At 58.7% G+C, this 16313-nt stretch overlaps 1 protein-coding gene across 1 annotated transcript; it reads left to right on the plus strand.

The window, feature by feature from the left end:
- Positions 1 to 749: 749 nt before the first annotated feature.
- Positions 750 to 15671, plus strand: LOC104633944 (dual specificity protein phosphatase 22-A-like). Its single transcript, XM_075765742.1, has 8 exons — positions 750 to 886; positions 1034 to 1112; positions 2797 to 2830; positions 3468 to 3550; positions 6088 to 6137; positions 9266 to 9340; positions 9762 to 9933; positions 14336 to 15671. The coding sequence occupies exons 2-8, from the start codon at positions 1092 to 1094 to the stop codon at positions 14540 to 14542; spliced, it is 642 nt and encodes a 213-aa protein (XP_075621857.1). The 5' UTR covers positions 750 to 886; positions 1034 to 1091; the 3' UTR covers positions 14543 to 15671.
- The last annotated feature ends 642 nt before the right edge of the window (positions 15672 to 16313 follow it).

Genomic DNA, 16313 nt, shown 5'->3' on the forward strand with positions numbered 1-16313 from the left:
CCTCCCTGGGGAGGGAACACAGTCCCGGCAGCACGGGCAGGCTGCGGACCTTGCTCCTGTGCGGCATGGAGTGAGGAAGAGAGAGAGAATTACCAAATTATATATAGGTTTAGGTGAAACCTCGAGGCATGTTTCATGCCTTGCCTCTTGCGTGAGGTGACGGTGCTCAGAGGGGGTCGCTGCAGCTGGGGGAGGGAGAGAAATGTGGCGTTTAGTGGGACCATCTCAGAGCTTTTATTAAACGCAGCAGTCTGAACGAGTTCTGGTTCGTGGCTTAACGTTTTCAGGGCCAGAGCCTTGCTCTGCCTGTAGCTGCCAAAAAAACCCAAACCCCAAAAATCAAACTTTGACTTCAGTTTGCTCTTTTCCTGGTTACAGGACCCTCAGTTTTAAATTTAGCAGCCGTGGTGGAAAGCCTGGGGGGTTCTTGGCCAGCTGAGGTGGCAGGGGGGCTGGGGGCTGGCCAGCTTTTCCCGTCAGAGAAATTCAGGGAAGGTTTTTAAGGTGAGATAATTTGATCCCTCGCTGCTCCGTTAACTGTGTATCGCTTGTGCCACGCTGGTTTTTGAGGTAAGGGCTTTATTCTGAATTCTGCTCTGGTTCCCGTGACTGGGAGAGAAATCCTGCCGAGCGCAGGGCTCGTACCTGCGGCGTCCCGGGACGAAGCCCCGGGGAGCACCGCTGGGACGGGGGAGTCGTCCCTCCCAGAGCAATCTCCTCTTCACCCTCCCCAAAAGGCTGCAGAAGCCCCAGGGAGCCGGGGAGAGAAACCTGAGCCTTGCCACGGCCCCGGATCCTTATTTCATCCTTCCCAGCCACACTCCTCGGTCCCCTTCGTCCGCCAGCACAGACAGCGGCAGAGACCCGTGGGAGCAGCCTGCTGCTGGTAAGTGAGCCGAGTTTGTCGGGGCTCTGCACGCTCCCCTCTTGACACGTGTTTCCCCCTTTGTCCTGCCCTTGGCAGAGGGATGTGGTGTTGGAGCGGGGGCAGATCTCACCATCTATCTGGGATTTTTGGGGTGTTTATTTGCAGATAACCTTCCTGGATACCGAGAAGCCATCCGAATCCTGATCCTGGGGAGAGAAAAACCATGGGGAGTGGCATGAGCAAGGTACTGGGGGGCCAGTGGGATGGTGGCCAGTGGGATGGTGGTCCTTGGGCAGGACCTTTCTCCTGCAGCCCTGGGGGATGCTGGTTCCCAGACCACCACGATGCCCTAAATCCAACCATTTGCATCTTCCCTTTCTCATTCCCCTTTGAAACTTCAAGCACGTAAGAAAGGGAATTAAGAAAGCAAACGGCGATCCCCGGGTTTATAGCCGAAGCGATGAGCTAAGGTGTTAAAAAAAGTGGCAGCCGGCTTTCGATGCTTGTCCCTTGGGTGGTAAGGCTGTGGCATTAGGGTCCTCAGGGCTGGTGGGGGGGTCCCTGCAGGGATATTTCCTCCCCTTGCCACCTCCGGGACGTGTCTGTGCCTGGCAGCCGTGCTCTGCGAAGGGGGAAGTGGGGTTTTACTGCTGCTTGTTGCTCAGCTGAGCTCCGGGGCTGGCAGAGGGGATTGATTTCTGTTGGTATCCTTAAATAGCCGCTTGGTATGAGCGTTCTCCTGTTTAAAATTAGACTCTGGGACAGCAACGGAGAGACCAGATCAGGTCACAATCTCTCTGCATGGCTCTGGCGTGATTTAGCACCGGGGTTTCACCCCCTGCAGATGCAGCCTGACCTGTAAACTGGCTGTTGCAGCCTCCCTGGTGCCCCCAAACCCTCTTGGGGAGCCCTGGCAGCCTTTGCCAGGGGCTGGGTTGGTGCAGGCACCTTCGTGTTGCAGGATCCGGCTTTGACTTGAGACGCAGAGTTTGGCATTTCCCTTCTAATGGTACCAGCTTTTGCTGTGCTGGGTGCAGACGGTTGCTGAATTCAGGTGTTTGCACCCCAGGAACGGGCTGGGGCTCAGCTGAACGGTGGAGGTGGGCTGGATGTGACCCAGAGCTGTTGAAAACCCTTCCTACGGCCTCTCAAACCACGCGTCTTCTGCCAGATGGGTGCAAACGAGTCCACCTGGGAATGAGCTCTTCCTTTCCGTGCCCCAGAAACTGCTCTGCCGGGCTCTTACACCCCGAGCTCTCCCTTTTTCTCCTTCGTAACTCTGCAGCAGCGAGTTGGAGACCGAATTTGCATACTGGATGGCATTTACTGCAACATCCTGGCCAGAAAAGTATTATAAATAGCCTGTGCCTTCGCCTGTCTATCCCCAGCTGGCGGAGGCAACTCTTGAAACTATTTGCAAGAGGTGGTTGCTATAGAATTGCGAAACAAACCTGAGCTGCAGCGGGGCTGGCCTGCCTCGGGGAGCCAGGGCGATGGGGGTCCCTGCTGGAGCCCCCCCTTGAAGGAGGAGGCAGGGGTGGGCTGAGCTGTTTAGGGACGTGGTTTAGTGGTGGACTTGATGATTTTGAAGGTCTTTTCCCAGCAAAATGATTCTGTGGTTCGGTGAATCCAGTCCCCAGCACGGCATTTCCGATAGCAATAGGACCCCCTGCAAGGCCCTTCCATTTGTGTGCTGAGTTTTCCTGAGCTCTGCGCTCCTGGAGGGCTTGGGGCCGGTGGTTTGGGTGGGCTCGGCCTTTGCTGTTCGTTAGTGAAGATGGTTCACTGACGAGGTGCTCGGTTTACCGTTGCCTGGGGAGTTCGCTGCCAGATGCCCTGTTGGTACCCCCCTGCAGCTTGTCATTCCGCCATGTCGGATGCACGTTGTACCTGGCACCATCTGAAATCTCCTTTTTGTCACCTCCCAGGTTGTCCAGGGCCTCTACCTTGGGAACATCCGTGGTGAGTGCCTTTCCCTGCTTCACCTCCGTGTTGCTGGGTGATCCCTGGGCAGACGACACGCCTGGAGGAGACCCCTCTCCGGGCTAGGGACCTCAGCATCTTCTGGAGATCCAAATCTCCAAAAAAAGTCCCAATTGCAAGTGACCCTGTGCAGCTCTAGCCCGGGAAAGGGACATCCATGGGGATCTGTGATCACCAGCCATGCCGGAACACCGGGGAACCCATCCATGGCTGGAAACCTCCCCTGTGTTTGCAGAGACAATATTTACAGCGAGCCAACGCCTGGCTTTCTCGCTGGGACCTCTGGCCCCATGGGGAGCAGGGTGAAGCTTGGGTTTCACCCAACAGCGAGGACACAACAGCCTTTTTTCCAAGCTAGGAGTGTAATTTCTGATTTTGGGGGTGGCTTTAGGAGCCTGCTGAATACCTGGTGCATCCGAGAGGAATTTTGCTTTGAAGGACGTGCATCACGACGCCCGGTCTCCTTTCCTGCTTTGTGCGGGGCGAGAGGCAGCGGGAAGGGGCTGGCGTGGGGGGGACGAGGGGCCGGCGGTGATGGGTGCAGGTTGCTGGTGGGTGCTTGGTCCGGCAGATCTCCCAGGAAGGCAGGTGATTCACACACTGCTCCTGCTTCCAGATTCCGAGGACCGGGAAAACCTGGTGAAGAACGGGGTGACGCACATCCTCTCCATCCACCACAACGCCAAGCCGGTGCTGGAGGTGAGCGCCTGGGCGGGGGGGGGACACACGACTGGGGGACCCCCCTGGGGGGGGTGCAGGGGCTGGGAAGGTGCAGATGGGACACACGCGGTCTTCTCCTGGCACGGGGCAGCGAGGGGAGAAGCAGTGCTGGATTTGCACCGCTTTGCACCGCTTTGCACCGCTTTGCACCACTTGCAATGCTGAATTGCACCCGGAGGGGCTCAGCGCTGGCTTTCGGGTGGGGGAAGGGGGATGTTTTGTGGGGCACGGCCCCTCACTCGATGCTTTTCACGGCGAAGGTGTGCAGCCGCGGGGCCGGGGCCGGGACCGGGCGGGGGTGGCCGGTGCTGCCGCGGGGAGAACCGCGAGAGGGCGGCGGAGCCCCGCGGATGGCAGCGCCGGGGCCGCATCCAGCCCCGACCGGGACGGGGGGGCACAGCGGGACCCGGAGCAGCCCCCCCCCCTGCCCCAGGACAGGAGTCCCGGGCCGCCCTGGCTCTGCCTGCCCGTTCCTCCCCACGCCGCGGACCCCTCGGGCTGTGGGTGGGGAAACTGAGGCAGGAGGGAGCTACAGGGTGGGTTGATGCCAGAGCTGCCGGCCAGGTTTTTCGTGCACAAATCCTGTCTCCGTGGATCCGCGGAGGCTGCGGCAGGAGGAACAGCCCCGTGCGGGGGATGCTCGGGCCGTGCTGCTCATCTTGCAGCCGATGGCAGTGTGCAACTTGCACTTCATCCCGGGGTCAGACCCGCTGCCAGCTCCCAAATCCCGGGGTGCTGCGGGAGGCAAAGGGGACTGCTTGGACCCCTCATCCTTTGGGGCCACGATGGGTGAGGAGCCCCAGCAAAACACCGACTCCGGCCTCTTCCCCGCTAAGGCATTGAGTAACGTGGAGGGTGGAGGGAGAGAAGGAAGGAGGCCGCATAAAATCGGTGCGGAGAAACGGCTCGTGGCTGGAGAAGGGGCAGCAGCGGGGGGTGACGGGGCTCGGAGTACGGCCAGACGGGTAGCAAACCGCACGGCGAGCTTACAACACGGAGCAAGCCACCGAGCTGGTGGAAAGGGGAACCGGAAAGGCATGGTGGGTTGAGCAATGTGTCAATCACAGCCCTGGGTTGGGAACCGCAAACCCCAGCACTATTCCCATGTGTGGCCCGGCTCCCCGAAGCGGGATGGGGGCACCGTGCCCCGCGGGGAAGGGGAAGCTGCTGGAGGCCTGGCAGTTAATCCAGGATTGGGGTGCGGGTCGAGGTTTGGGGAGGAGCGGGGTCGCTTTGGCTGCTCCGTTGGTCGGCACGGTGGCTCTCCTCGCCGCAGGGAGGTCGGGCTGGCGCCAGGCATGGCGCGGTGCAGCCAGGTTTTGGGAAGCTGAAGCTCATCACGGCTCATCCTGCAAAACCTGCCTGCGTTTGCTTGCCCTGTGCCCCTGCCTGGTGCGTGGTCCCATTCCACCCACCGAGCTCCTGCCATCCCCTGCGTGTTGGGGAGCCGTGGTTTAGCCGGGGATGCGGATGAGGAACCCACCGGCTTTGTTCCCCCTCTGGCCCCAGCCTCTCCGGCAGCTTCTCCGGGTGGGGAGCAGCTGGCTGGCACGCCACGGGGAGCCGGCAAGCGGTACATCGCTGCGGCATCTTGCCCCCATCCTGTGAGAAGCTGCCGGATAACCGGGGGCGAGTGTGGGACGGGGTTGGGGAGGATGGACGGGACGGAGAGGAGTTGCACGGGAAAGCCTTCCTGTGCTCATCCTTGCAACGTGGGTCTTTCCAGTGCAGAAATTTCCCTGTGCCTGTCCTGCCCTGCCCTTTCTCTCCTTAAATAAGTGGCTTTTTCTAGCCTCCCGATTTGTCCTGGGCTGGAGGGAAGCAAAGGTGGCCCCTGGGGCTGGTCTTTATCAACCCAGGGGGTTCCTTTCAGTAGTGATGCTGCAGGGAGCTGATGGAGATGGGGCAATCCCTGGTGCTCGGCTGTTTCGGTTCTGGCTGGCAGGATTTCCACCCATTTCTCTAAGAAAAAAAAAAAACACAACAAAAAAACAAAAAAACCCCAATCAAAACCCTCAGATGAAAAGAATCTAATTTTAGCTCAGAACAGGGAGGATCGAGGAAGCGATGTTTTAAGGAAAGTAATCTGACCTACGCCAACATGCGGCAGGATGATTTATTGTGTATTAAAAGGACCGGGAGGAAATAACTCATTGATGAGAGCGACTTCATCAGTGCATGTTCGCACACATCCCCTTGACGGAACTCACCAGCTGGGGCTCCGGGAAAGGGGTGGCTCAGTTTTGGGGAGCTCCTGAGCATGGTAGCGATTCCCCACAGCCTGGTCTCTCCTCTGGGCTGAAATGGGGGGGGGGGGGGGGAAACAGCCCCGGGGTGGGATGGATGCGACCCTTCGTGGGTCTCCCTCCCCGTGGGGAGCGGGGTGATGGCACCCGAAAGCAGATTTCAGCTTTCCCCTCACTGAAGGGTTGGCTGGGGAGATGGAAAAGAGAGAAATGGGGGAATTTTGTGTTTCTTGGAGGTATCTTACGACCGTAACCATCATTGCATTGCAGGACATGACCTATCTCTGTATCTCGGCCTCGGATTCCTCCAGTCAAAACCTGTAAGTCGTTTGCCGTCCTTTTGCCTCCCAGGGTTGCGTTTTGGTAGTTATCAGTCAATAAGTGTTCAAATTCTGCAGGATGAAGGTTCAGTTCACTCATGCTGCAAAACCTCGGTATCGCTGAGCTTGGCAAAAGCTGTGGTTCGTTTTCAGGCAATAAATAGCATTTGTGGGGCTTAAAATCTGTTTCTGTGGGTGTTTGCAGTCAGTAAATTTTATTTTTTCATCAAATTTGAGAATTATTCTACTGGGCAGGGTGGAAAACTGGAGCATTTTTAAATTGGTTTAGAAAGACCAATGATTTGCGTCGGTCTTCCAGACGTTCTCCTTGGAAAGAGAAATAAAATATTTATTAAAATAAAAACTTTTTTCCCCACACAAAGCATAGATAGTCATAAGTCCTTTAACGACATTCTCGAGATGAAGTTTGTGGAGGTGCTGGTTTTCCAGCATCCTTGGGAGCAGTTGTGCCCGAGGGTGTGATTCTGCTTGCTCATGCTCCCGCTGAGCGGAAAGAGAAGCTTTACAAGAAAACCCTGCCTCAGCAAGAATAGGGTTTGGTTTTTTTTTTTGGTTTTGGTTTTTTTTTTTGGTTGTTATTTTTTCTCTCATTTCTTTGCATTTGTGGGATATCTACAGAAAGAAAAAGGGAAAAAAAAAAAAAAAAACAAAAAAAAAAAAAGAAGGACTGGCTGCCGGAAGGAAGACTTATTCAAGGAACTATTTTGTGCTTGTGAGTTTATGCCGTGGATTTCACAATCCTGGTGAACTTTGTGTCCTACAGAGTTGATGCTTGTGACAGGATCTCGGTGCCTCTCAGCATTACCAGGCTCCATGCCCCGATCCCACGCTTTGAGGCTGGAAAAGCACGGGGAGCGGGAGAGCTTTCCTCTGGCTGGCTGCCTTGGGGAAAACCGCCCCGTGGAGCGGGTGAGGATGGACAGGGTGGCCGAAGAGCTCACCTGCCTCTCTCCTGGATGGGTCGGGAGAGCGATGCTGTGTGCGTGGAGCAGGCTGGAGGCTGGTGGCGAGCGTGCCGAGGGAGCTGGAGGACAGAGCATCGTGTCTTTACGAGCGAGGTGCAGCCCCACCGGTCCTAGCCAAGGGGCTGAGGTGGAAGATTTGGGATCTGGAGAGCTTGGACCTGTGTAGGCAACGCGAGCAGGCCCTGGGGGATGCTGTCTGCTCTGTGAAGATGAGTAGGATGAGGAGAAATCCCCTGGGACAAGCTTTAGGCAGGGAAAGGCCCCCCAAACGGCGATGGTCTCTTCGCTACGGTGGTCAAGGACGAGGCACGTTTGTAGCCCACGAGGAGCGACGGACTGACATCTCCTCCCAGGGCTGAGAGGCTCAATATTTTTAGTATGTTCACAGCTTCAGGGACTCCTCCATCTCTCCTCCTCTTCTTGGGCAGCAAAACCCCCTGCTATTTCTGATTACGTCCTTGGCTGGTTTCTTAGAAGGTGCCCGAGCCCTGCCCTCCCAGGGGTGGGTGAAGAGCAGCATCCCCTCGGATCCCCCTCCCAGGGGTGGGTGAAGAGCAGCATCCCCTCGGATCCCCCTCCCAGGGGTGGGTGAAGAGCAGCATCCCCTCGGATCCCCCTCCCAGGGGTGGGTGAAGAGCAGCATCCCCTCGGATCCCCCTCCCAGGGAAGCGTGCAGAGCATCCCCTTTGATGGGCTAGCAGGGATGGGGAAGGTTCTAGAGGGTTCTGCCTTGCCCTCGCAGGGAAGCTGGCTCTGAGCCCTGGGGGGGGTCTCGGGGGAGGATGCACTGGGACCGAGCCCTTGGTGAGGGGCACGGGGGGGAATAACTCTGTGGTAGTTCATGCCTCGGCTTCTGAGAAATGAGGAAGGCTGTGCAGGCGCACGCCCACCCCATCACGCGGAGGCAGAGGAAGTCCAGCGCCGGGGCAGAGGCACTGCTGGCTCCCGCACTCGCTGCCAGGCGGCTCTGGCTCGGCTGTGCCAAAGGGCTCCTCTTCTCCTCCCAAAAAAAGCTGGGGCTGTGTGGTCAGGCAGTCCACCAGCAGCCCAAGTTACTCAGAAACAGGTTTTCTGCCTCAAATCTTCCCCTCTTGGCCTTGGTGGGACCGTGAGGGCGAGCAGGGATGGGCAGCGTTTATTGCGAACGCGTGCCGAAGAGCCGAATACCTGGCTCGGCGGGGGCTCTCGGGGATGCCCGCTGTCTTCAAGAGGGACCAGCAGTGGCTTCCAGCACCCCGTGCAGCGATGAGCCGGAGAGAGATGTCTCACCAGCACCGGCATAACCCTCCCATGAACACCCACCTCCATCTCATCAGTACATATGGATGCCTTTAAAGAGATGGGTGCTGCTCACATTGCTGAGCATCCAGGTCAGAAGGAGAGAAGCAGCGTAACATGTTGCAGCTCAGCTGCCAGAAAGTCCTGGTTCCCTGACCTGCCCCGTTTTGCTGCAAAACTTGCTGGTTAGGGTTAACGCGCTCCCTCCGCCGCACTGGTGGTTACTGGTTGTGCTTTCAGGAACGCAGGCAGCTGTCTGGGGACAAGTCTGCGTTGCTGCTGGCAGCCCTACGTCCCTGGCACGGGCACCTCTCCGTGCCCTCCCTGGGGTGGGAAGGGGCCAGAGGGGCTGCCTGGAGTGAGGAGGGGAAGGGAGTTGCACCATTTGGGGATCTGCAGGTAAAACAGCTCGGGAGCCGTTTTCTCCCTGCCGCCTTCTCTGCCGGCATCTTCCCCTTGGAGGGAGCTGGGTGTTTTTGGCATCGTTTGGGAATTAAGGGTGAGCCGATGGCTCAGGACAACCTCCGACACAGAGATGTGCCTGTCCCTTGGGCACCAGGAGATGACACCTTGCCCTGGAGACTGTCTCACTCCTGTGTCCTCCCCGAGCTGGTTTGGCTGATGGCATTGCCCTGCTTCCATCCCGATGCCTTGGGAAGCAGGAAATCCTGTGGGAAGTCTCCCAGGTCATTTCCTTCCTGGCAGATGAAGATCAGCGCCTCTGCCTTTGCCTGCCAGAGGAAGGATCTCTGCTCCCATCCCACTCCGGTGGCCCCAGGGTGGTGGGAAGTCCTCGGGGTGGCCGGGCACCTTGCAGGGGTGGGCAGCCCTCCCGTTCTCACCTCCCTGCCTCTCTCCTTGCAGGCTGCAGCATTTTAAGGAGTGCATCAAGTTCATCCACGAATGCCGGCTCGGTGGGGGAGGCTGCCTCGTCCATTGGTAAGAGCTGCTGCCACCGCCTCGCGTCGCCGGTTCGCATCGGTCCTGTGGGCACCCGAAAAGTGTCCTTGATGTCGAACGTGCCTTGTGGTGGGGAGGAAGAAGAGGAGAAGACAAGGAACAGCAGGAGGGCAACAGGGGAAGGTCTCCACTGTCAAGGCCCATGGGGATGGGTGGTCCCTGCACTGACAACCTGAGCATCCACAGAGGCGGGACGGGGGGGGAGCCACCTGCCCGGGGCCACCAGCAGTGTCCCCCTGCCCATGCAGCTCCTTACCCCCACCCACCCCATGGCCAGGGAACTCCACTAGCACCCCAGTGAGAGGAGGGTGCATCCCATGGGTGTCCCTTGCTGCGGGGCTGTTCCAGCCTCCGTGGTGGGAATAACTCTCCCTGACGCTGTACCCTCGTGCCGTGCCAGCCTGGCGGGGGTCTCCCGCAGCACCACCATCCTGGTGGCTTACCTCATGACGGTGACCGAGCTGGGCTGGGAGGGCTGCCTGGCCGCCACCAAGGCCGTGAGGTCCTACGTCAGCCCCAACTTTGGCTTCCAGCAGCAGCTGCAGGAGTACGAGGCGACCTTGCTGCAGGAGGTACGTCCCGCCCCGACGTCCCCTTATGTACGTGTCTGCGGAGTTTGCAAACACGCATGGCTCTTTTGCATGCAGCTCACTGCAGGGACCAGCTGTTTGCCCAAGTTTGCCTTTGTGCATGCTATTTATTACCTGGGGATTTTGAGTTTTGCATAAAAAAAAAAAAAAAAAAAGAAAAAAAAGTGCCTAGACATTATGCGAGTGCACTTAAAAAAACTTTATAAAACCCCAGTGCTTTTCTTGAGAGCTCAGTTAGGACACAGCGGGAGGGACGGATGAGCCGCAAGTCCCCCAGGAGCCCCAGGAAGGGCACGGGGCCGGTTCCCGGGAATGCAGCGTAGCAGGAGCCAGCAGCGGAAAGGGGGAGCGGAGAGGGAGGAAGGCTCTTGTGAGCTGTTTCGGGATGGCTGGGCGTGCTTGGGTCTGGCTGGGCTTCCTCTGACAGCAAGTCCTCCGCTTTTAGAGGCAGGGGACAGAGAGAAGCGAGTGTCGATGGAGAAATTCTCCTCTCCCCTCCCCAAAATGGCCCGGAGCAGCAGGTTTTAGGAGAGCAGAAGCCCTGGCTGGGTGGGTTCCCATCCTGCGCAGGGGAGGGATGTTGTAGCTGAGCCCAGCTGGATGCCGGCAGCCGGGAGCGACAGCGGCGCGTTGACTTGGGAGAGCACTAGTTGCAGAGATCGGAGCTGCACTGTTGACCTGGAAAGCCTTCGAAAGCAAAGGGGAAAGGCCTTTTGCAGCAGAGCTCCTGCCCAGCTCCCTGGCTGCCCTCCCGCCTCCCACTCTGCTCCTCTGCCCGGCCCCGTCTCTGCAGCGAAGGACCGGGGTCCAAAACCGCTCCGGGAGGGCACACGGACCACGGGTGGACCTCTGCAAGGAGACAGTGACCCACAACTCGGTGTGTACGAGGCATCTCGCAGCCAATGTCGCCCCTAAACTTGGTCCCATCCTTGGAGGCGAAGCCCTCCCATCCGCCACGAACATCGTGCAATGGTCCCGTGGCAAACAGCAGCGGAGACCCGGCAGTCCCTCTGGCCACACCAAGCCCTTCAAGGGGATTTCTCTCCTCCCAGGTCAGAGGCAGGGACAGCATGTGACATTGGCCCAAATGTCAACCCCTTCCCTGGTGCCGAGTTCCCTCCCCGGGTGCCGGAGGGAGCGGGCAGGCGCTGTCACATGAGGGACACGACCCTGCCCCATTATCACCAGCTTGCAAAAACACCCACGGAGGAGGGCAGAGAATGGATCAAGGGATTACAAAACACCCTGGGTGCTGGAGATTCCCTGCGGGACTTCCCCCAGCCGGGCCAGCTCTCCCTAACCCTTCCCACGCTCTGGCCATGTCCCAGCACAGACCGTGATGTTAGCTGTGCACCCCACCCCATCCAAGCTGTTCCTTCTGCTCCCCAAAATCCAGGCTGGGCTCAGCAGACGCTGGACTTTCTTCCCTTTCCCCGAGATGCTGCTTTTTCATCACCTCAAAGTCAGGCCGGGGGCTTTGCAAGCATTTCCCTGAAAATACCAAAGGCAGAGTCAAGGGCGGAAGCGCTCGGATGTGTTTTTCTGAGCCGCAGGGTTTAGCAAGAGCCGTCTTTTACTTGAAACGCCCTGCGTTCCCCAGGATCGCTGCATCGGGGAGGGAAGCTGCAGATGGCCCCTCGTGGGCGGACTGCTGCTAGCACGGCCCCGGGGGCGAAGGCTGGGTGCTGGAGCGGGGAGCGCGCTGGCATTACTCACCCACAGCTGCATTTGAAGAAGGGGAAGAGCCAGGATGGATGCTCCAACCCAACCGGCAGTGCCCTGCTCCCAGCTCACCCCTGCGTCCTCCACCTTTGCAAGAGGAAGGGAGTTACGGGCAGGTCAGCCGAGGAGGATGGCTGGGGGTCCCGCGGGGTCCCGGGCACCGTAGGTGTGTGTACTTGTGTGGCCAGGAGCTCAGGGGACCCGATGCTGCGTGGGTCCTGTGCCTTGCTTCGTGCCAAACAGCAGTTGGCTTGCTTACCTTGGCGGTGGGAGGTCACACCTCGTTCCCGTTTGTGGCTTTGGGGTGGTTTTCTGTTGTGTAGGTAGGATGCGGGAACAAGGGTACCGTGACCTGAGCTTCAGCTCTTGCTGAGGATAGACAAGAGGTTAAATTTCCCCATTTATCCCAGCTGTCATCCCGGCAGGCAGCAATTTGGATGTGTGATGCTTGGGAGCAGACATGGATAAGGGCTGGGCAGGCTGCTTGGGAGGAAAAGCCTCATTTCTTGTTGGTTAAAACTTGCGAGGAACGGGTTGGTCCTCCTGGGGACCTCCTCCCCGGGGCTGCGGGCGAGCATCCCTCGGTGCCTCGGTTTCCTCGAGCTAAAGCAGGGACCTCAGATGGGACCCCGGGAGGTAGAAATGGGGAAGATGCTCTCTGGGACTGGCCAGCCGGCCCCTCGCCACAGGAAGCACGCCTCGAGCGTGCAGCTGTGGTTTCGAGCTAGCAAATGGTGCTTATCGGAGCTAGATGGATAAAGAAGGAAGGAAGGGACCAAGAGCAGCAGCAGGATGACGGGTAAGGGTAGAAAAGGAAGTGAGTGAATGCAGAGAAGACAGCGTGGATGTGAGAGGGGGCACAGATGGCCTTTCGGGTGACGGAGCCCCCCACCCCGTGGTGCTGGCACACCGTGGCCAGGCTGTTTTCCCCACCCCGGTCGTGCTGTCCCAGATGGGACGGGTGCTCCTGGCTCCAGGAGAGAGGAGGAGGGCAGCGGGTTAGTGGTCAGCGCTGGAGGAAACAGGCTGTAACCACTTCTTGCTCTGGCTTTACAAGGAAACGGCTGGCAGCAGCAGCAGGGTGCTTCCCCCGACCTCCCGCCGGCTCCTTCCCTCCTTCCCCGGGCGCTGGGAGCCAGCTCCGAGGCTGGGCGGTGGGCGCTGAGCCTCGGTGAGTGCCGAATCTCAGTGGCTAGGCTGGTGTCCCCATGGAGCTTCATCCCTCTGGGTGGTTTGCACAGGAGGGATGTTCCCCCTGTGAGCAGCCGGCAAGGATGCTTGCCCCAAATCCTGGCCCAAATCCTTTGGGACTCACTTCCCAGGGGTTGTTTTCTAGCAAGGAAATTGGGTCTGGCTTTTGGGGTTCACCCTGAACAAGGGGTCTTCCTGCCTGCAGGAGGTAAGTGTGCAGCAGCCGTGGTGAGTCCCGCTGTCTGAGGGAGTGGATTTGGGAAATCCAGACATTCCCGGTGGAAATCCCCTCTGCCCGAGCTGACTTTCCCCCATCTGCAGGAGAGAGGGATGCCTCCAGGGTTAGTCTCAGACTTTCTCCTCTTGCGGCTCGTGGTCCTCGCGCCTGCGGCAGCCCCGGCAGGACAGGCCTGAGCCGCCCGTCCCGCTGTCCCGCATCCCGAACCTTTGCCCTGGGGGTGCCGAGGCTGGGCAGCCCGTGGGGGTGCCTGCCCTCTCCCTCTGGTTCCCCCCCCCTCCCCAGCAGTGCTACCCTGTGCCTTCCATCCTTTTTGTAAGGGGTTTAGTACGCCGGGCATGCTCCTACCGCTCACCCCAGTAAGTCCTGCTCGTCGGAGCAGCTGGTTCCCAGCTACGTAGGAAGACGGCGAAGCCGTGAGCACCAGGCAGCCGGCACGGCGGGTCCCGGCAGAGCTGCCCGTTCCTGCCCGCATTCTCGGGCGCTGCAGTCTGGGCCTGTCTGACCGTTTCTCATCCCAGCAGTAGCGGGAAGCGTTTCTACAGACCATCTCTCACTTCCCAGCCATCTCTGGACCTCAGCCTGCTGCCAAGCTGGCCACCGGCCACTGGCACGCTCCTACCGCCGGAGCAGCCTTTGCAGCTGGCTGCAGCGATGCTGGGGGGCGGGGGGGGATGAGAGGCACCCCACAACTGCCCGGCAGCAAGCAAGAGGCTCTGCAAACAAACCTGCCTCAACACGCAAGAGCCGACTTGGCTGCGCAGCTTGTGGCAGCAAGTTCAGCCTGTCCCTGCGCTGCCACGGCGGGGAGAAAGCGTGGGGAAGCTTTTCTTACAGGAATTGGGGCACAAAAGGAACAGCAGCCATTTTTTGGCAATGAAAAGTAAATAAAGCTGCTGTCCCGACCGCAGCCGGCGTGAGAAGCTGAGGATGCTGCCAGCTCTCCGGGTCCATCTGTGCCGGGCTGGGGATGCGGGGACCGCTCGGTTGGAGGGAACTGTCACATCTCTCGTACCGTGTGGTCGTGTTGCGTTGCGTTGCGTGCGAGCTCCTGCAAAACCGGGACCTTTCTGCTTGCTGGCTGTGGCTGGGGATCCCCCGGCCTCGTCTGAGGCTGCGGCGGGCATTGCCCCTGCTCGGCTTGCTGCTTTCCACCGGGGCTGTTGCAAGAGAGCTGGGGGGTGTCTCAGCCCCCGGTGACCCTGACAACCTCTTTTGGCTTTGTCCTGGCAGTACCGTGCCTGGATCCGCCACAACTACGGCAGGAACCCGTTCAAGGACCAGGAGGAGCTGCAGTGTTTGCTGGCCCAGCAGGAGCAGAGGCAGAAGGAGCAGCAGCTGGGGAGCAGGGAGAGCTCCTGGCTCCGCTCTCCAGCTCCCACCTACCCGCTCCCGTACCACGCAGGTGGCACTGGCAGAAGCAGATGGATGAACAGATAAGCAGCCGGCTGCTCGAAGGCAGACGTTGGCCCTGGGGCTTGGAAAACTCCGTATTCCCTTTGCCGAACACCCAGGGGGGGTTCACATCTAGGGCAGGAAGCAGCCAGCACCGGCCTCGGCCGTGGGCTCGAGGGTTGGAGGAGGGGGGGGTCCGGACTCCCAGACCCCCCCCTTGTCTGCTGGCTCCGTGTGTACCTCAGGGCCAGCCAGTTTATCGATGATGGGTCTTGCTCTGTCCTCTTCCCCTGTTCCCCAGTGGATCACGGCCGCTTTTCCGTCACCCGTAGCAGCACCGAGCCCCGTTCCTCTCTCCAGCAGCCCGGTTGCTCCTCCGGCAGGACACGGGGAGGCCCACGCAGGCGTTGGAAAGCCAGAGCAGCGTGAGATGGGGAGACACCACCTCGGCTGGGTGGTCCCGGGGTGCGGGTGTGCTGCCAGCCCCGCCATCCCCCCGTGGGAGTGGGAGAGCGGCCGGAGCCTGAGCTGCTCCCGGGGCTGCAGATGCCCCTCGCTGTGTTTGGACTCTCCTGGGCCGGCCTATCCTTGGCAGATGTCTGGCTGGCATTTTTCTTAAGACCCCCCCACCCAGGGAGGGGGGAAATCCAGCGGCGCAGGAGGCTGTCCATCCCCACCGCCTCCATCCCTGGAGCCGGAGCAGGTTTGGGTTTCCCCTGCTGCCGGATCTGAATGTCCCCAGTTGCAAAAGAAGCCAATTGCAGTTGACTTGTAGACCGATTTAATGCTGACCCTCTCCAACAGTCTTTTTAATCTCAAAAGACTGTGACAGTGTCCCTTTTTTCCATCCCAAGCTCATACGGTGCATTTCTAAAGCACGGGCTTCCTTCGCCAGGACTCCCCACATCCATCCTACGAGGGGGGTCCCAACCCATCGACACAGCCCTTCTGCATTTAAACCTTCGAACCTTCCACACCAGCTTGGTCTTTTAATATAAAAATCTTACTTGGCTTCTCAAAAATATCTGTTCTGCAATCTATTCTGAGAAAAAGAAAAAAAAAGGTGTTTAAAATATTTCTAGGAATACCCTTAATGAAAATTTCTGGGTACTTTGAGTGTGACAGCACCAGGGGTGACTCGCCCAACTCCTAATAAAGAGGAGAGTGATTAAAACCATGAGGATGGCTGGTCTTGATTTGCAGTATTCCTGGTGAGAATGGAGGGATGGACTGACATGACCGCTCCGTCGCTGTGTCCTGTTTTCTATTTTCTTGATGAGAACCACCAGCAAAATTAAAAGTTTTAAAGTCCCAATGTTAAGCCGTAACATATAGGATTCCAGGAAAAAAATTACGGGGGCTTTTGCCTGTCTTTTTAGGTTGAGAAAAGGGTTATTCTACATGGAGGTATGCAGCGGTTCGTGCCTGCAGCACGCTCTGCGCTGGAAAGAGCCGCGAGCAATTAGTGAGATCAAGGACCGTGGATGCTGCTGATGGAGTGGATTGAAGGGAAGCTGAGCAAACCGGGTGGCTGCTGTATTTAATGGCTCTGTTATCATTTTAGGAAGCAGAAAAAATGGAACTTGTGTACAGGAAAAAAAAGAGAAGAAAGTTGTTTTCTGGTGTTAATAGGAAGTCATCGGAGATATGTGATAAGCAGAGATTAGCTTTGCTGTAGGTGCGATAACCTCTGCGGGGCACTGCTGCCCCGTCACCTGCGCCAGCCTGGGTGGCTGTGCCTCTTCCCGTCCCACGACCGGGCCATCCCGGGGCTCAAACATCCCCCCCCCCCCCTCCGCCCCGAGGAACTGCGGCA

This window comes from Balearica regulorum, chromosome 13, assembly GCF_011004875.1.
Source record: "Balearica regulorum gibbericeps isolate bBalReg1 chromosome 13, bBalReg1.pri, whole genome shotgun sequence".
Classification (NCBI taxonomy): Eukaryota; Metazoa; Chordata; class Aves; order Gruiformes; family Gruidae; genus Balearica; species Balearica regulorum.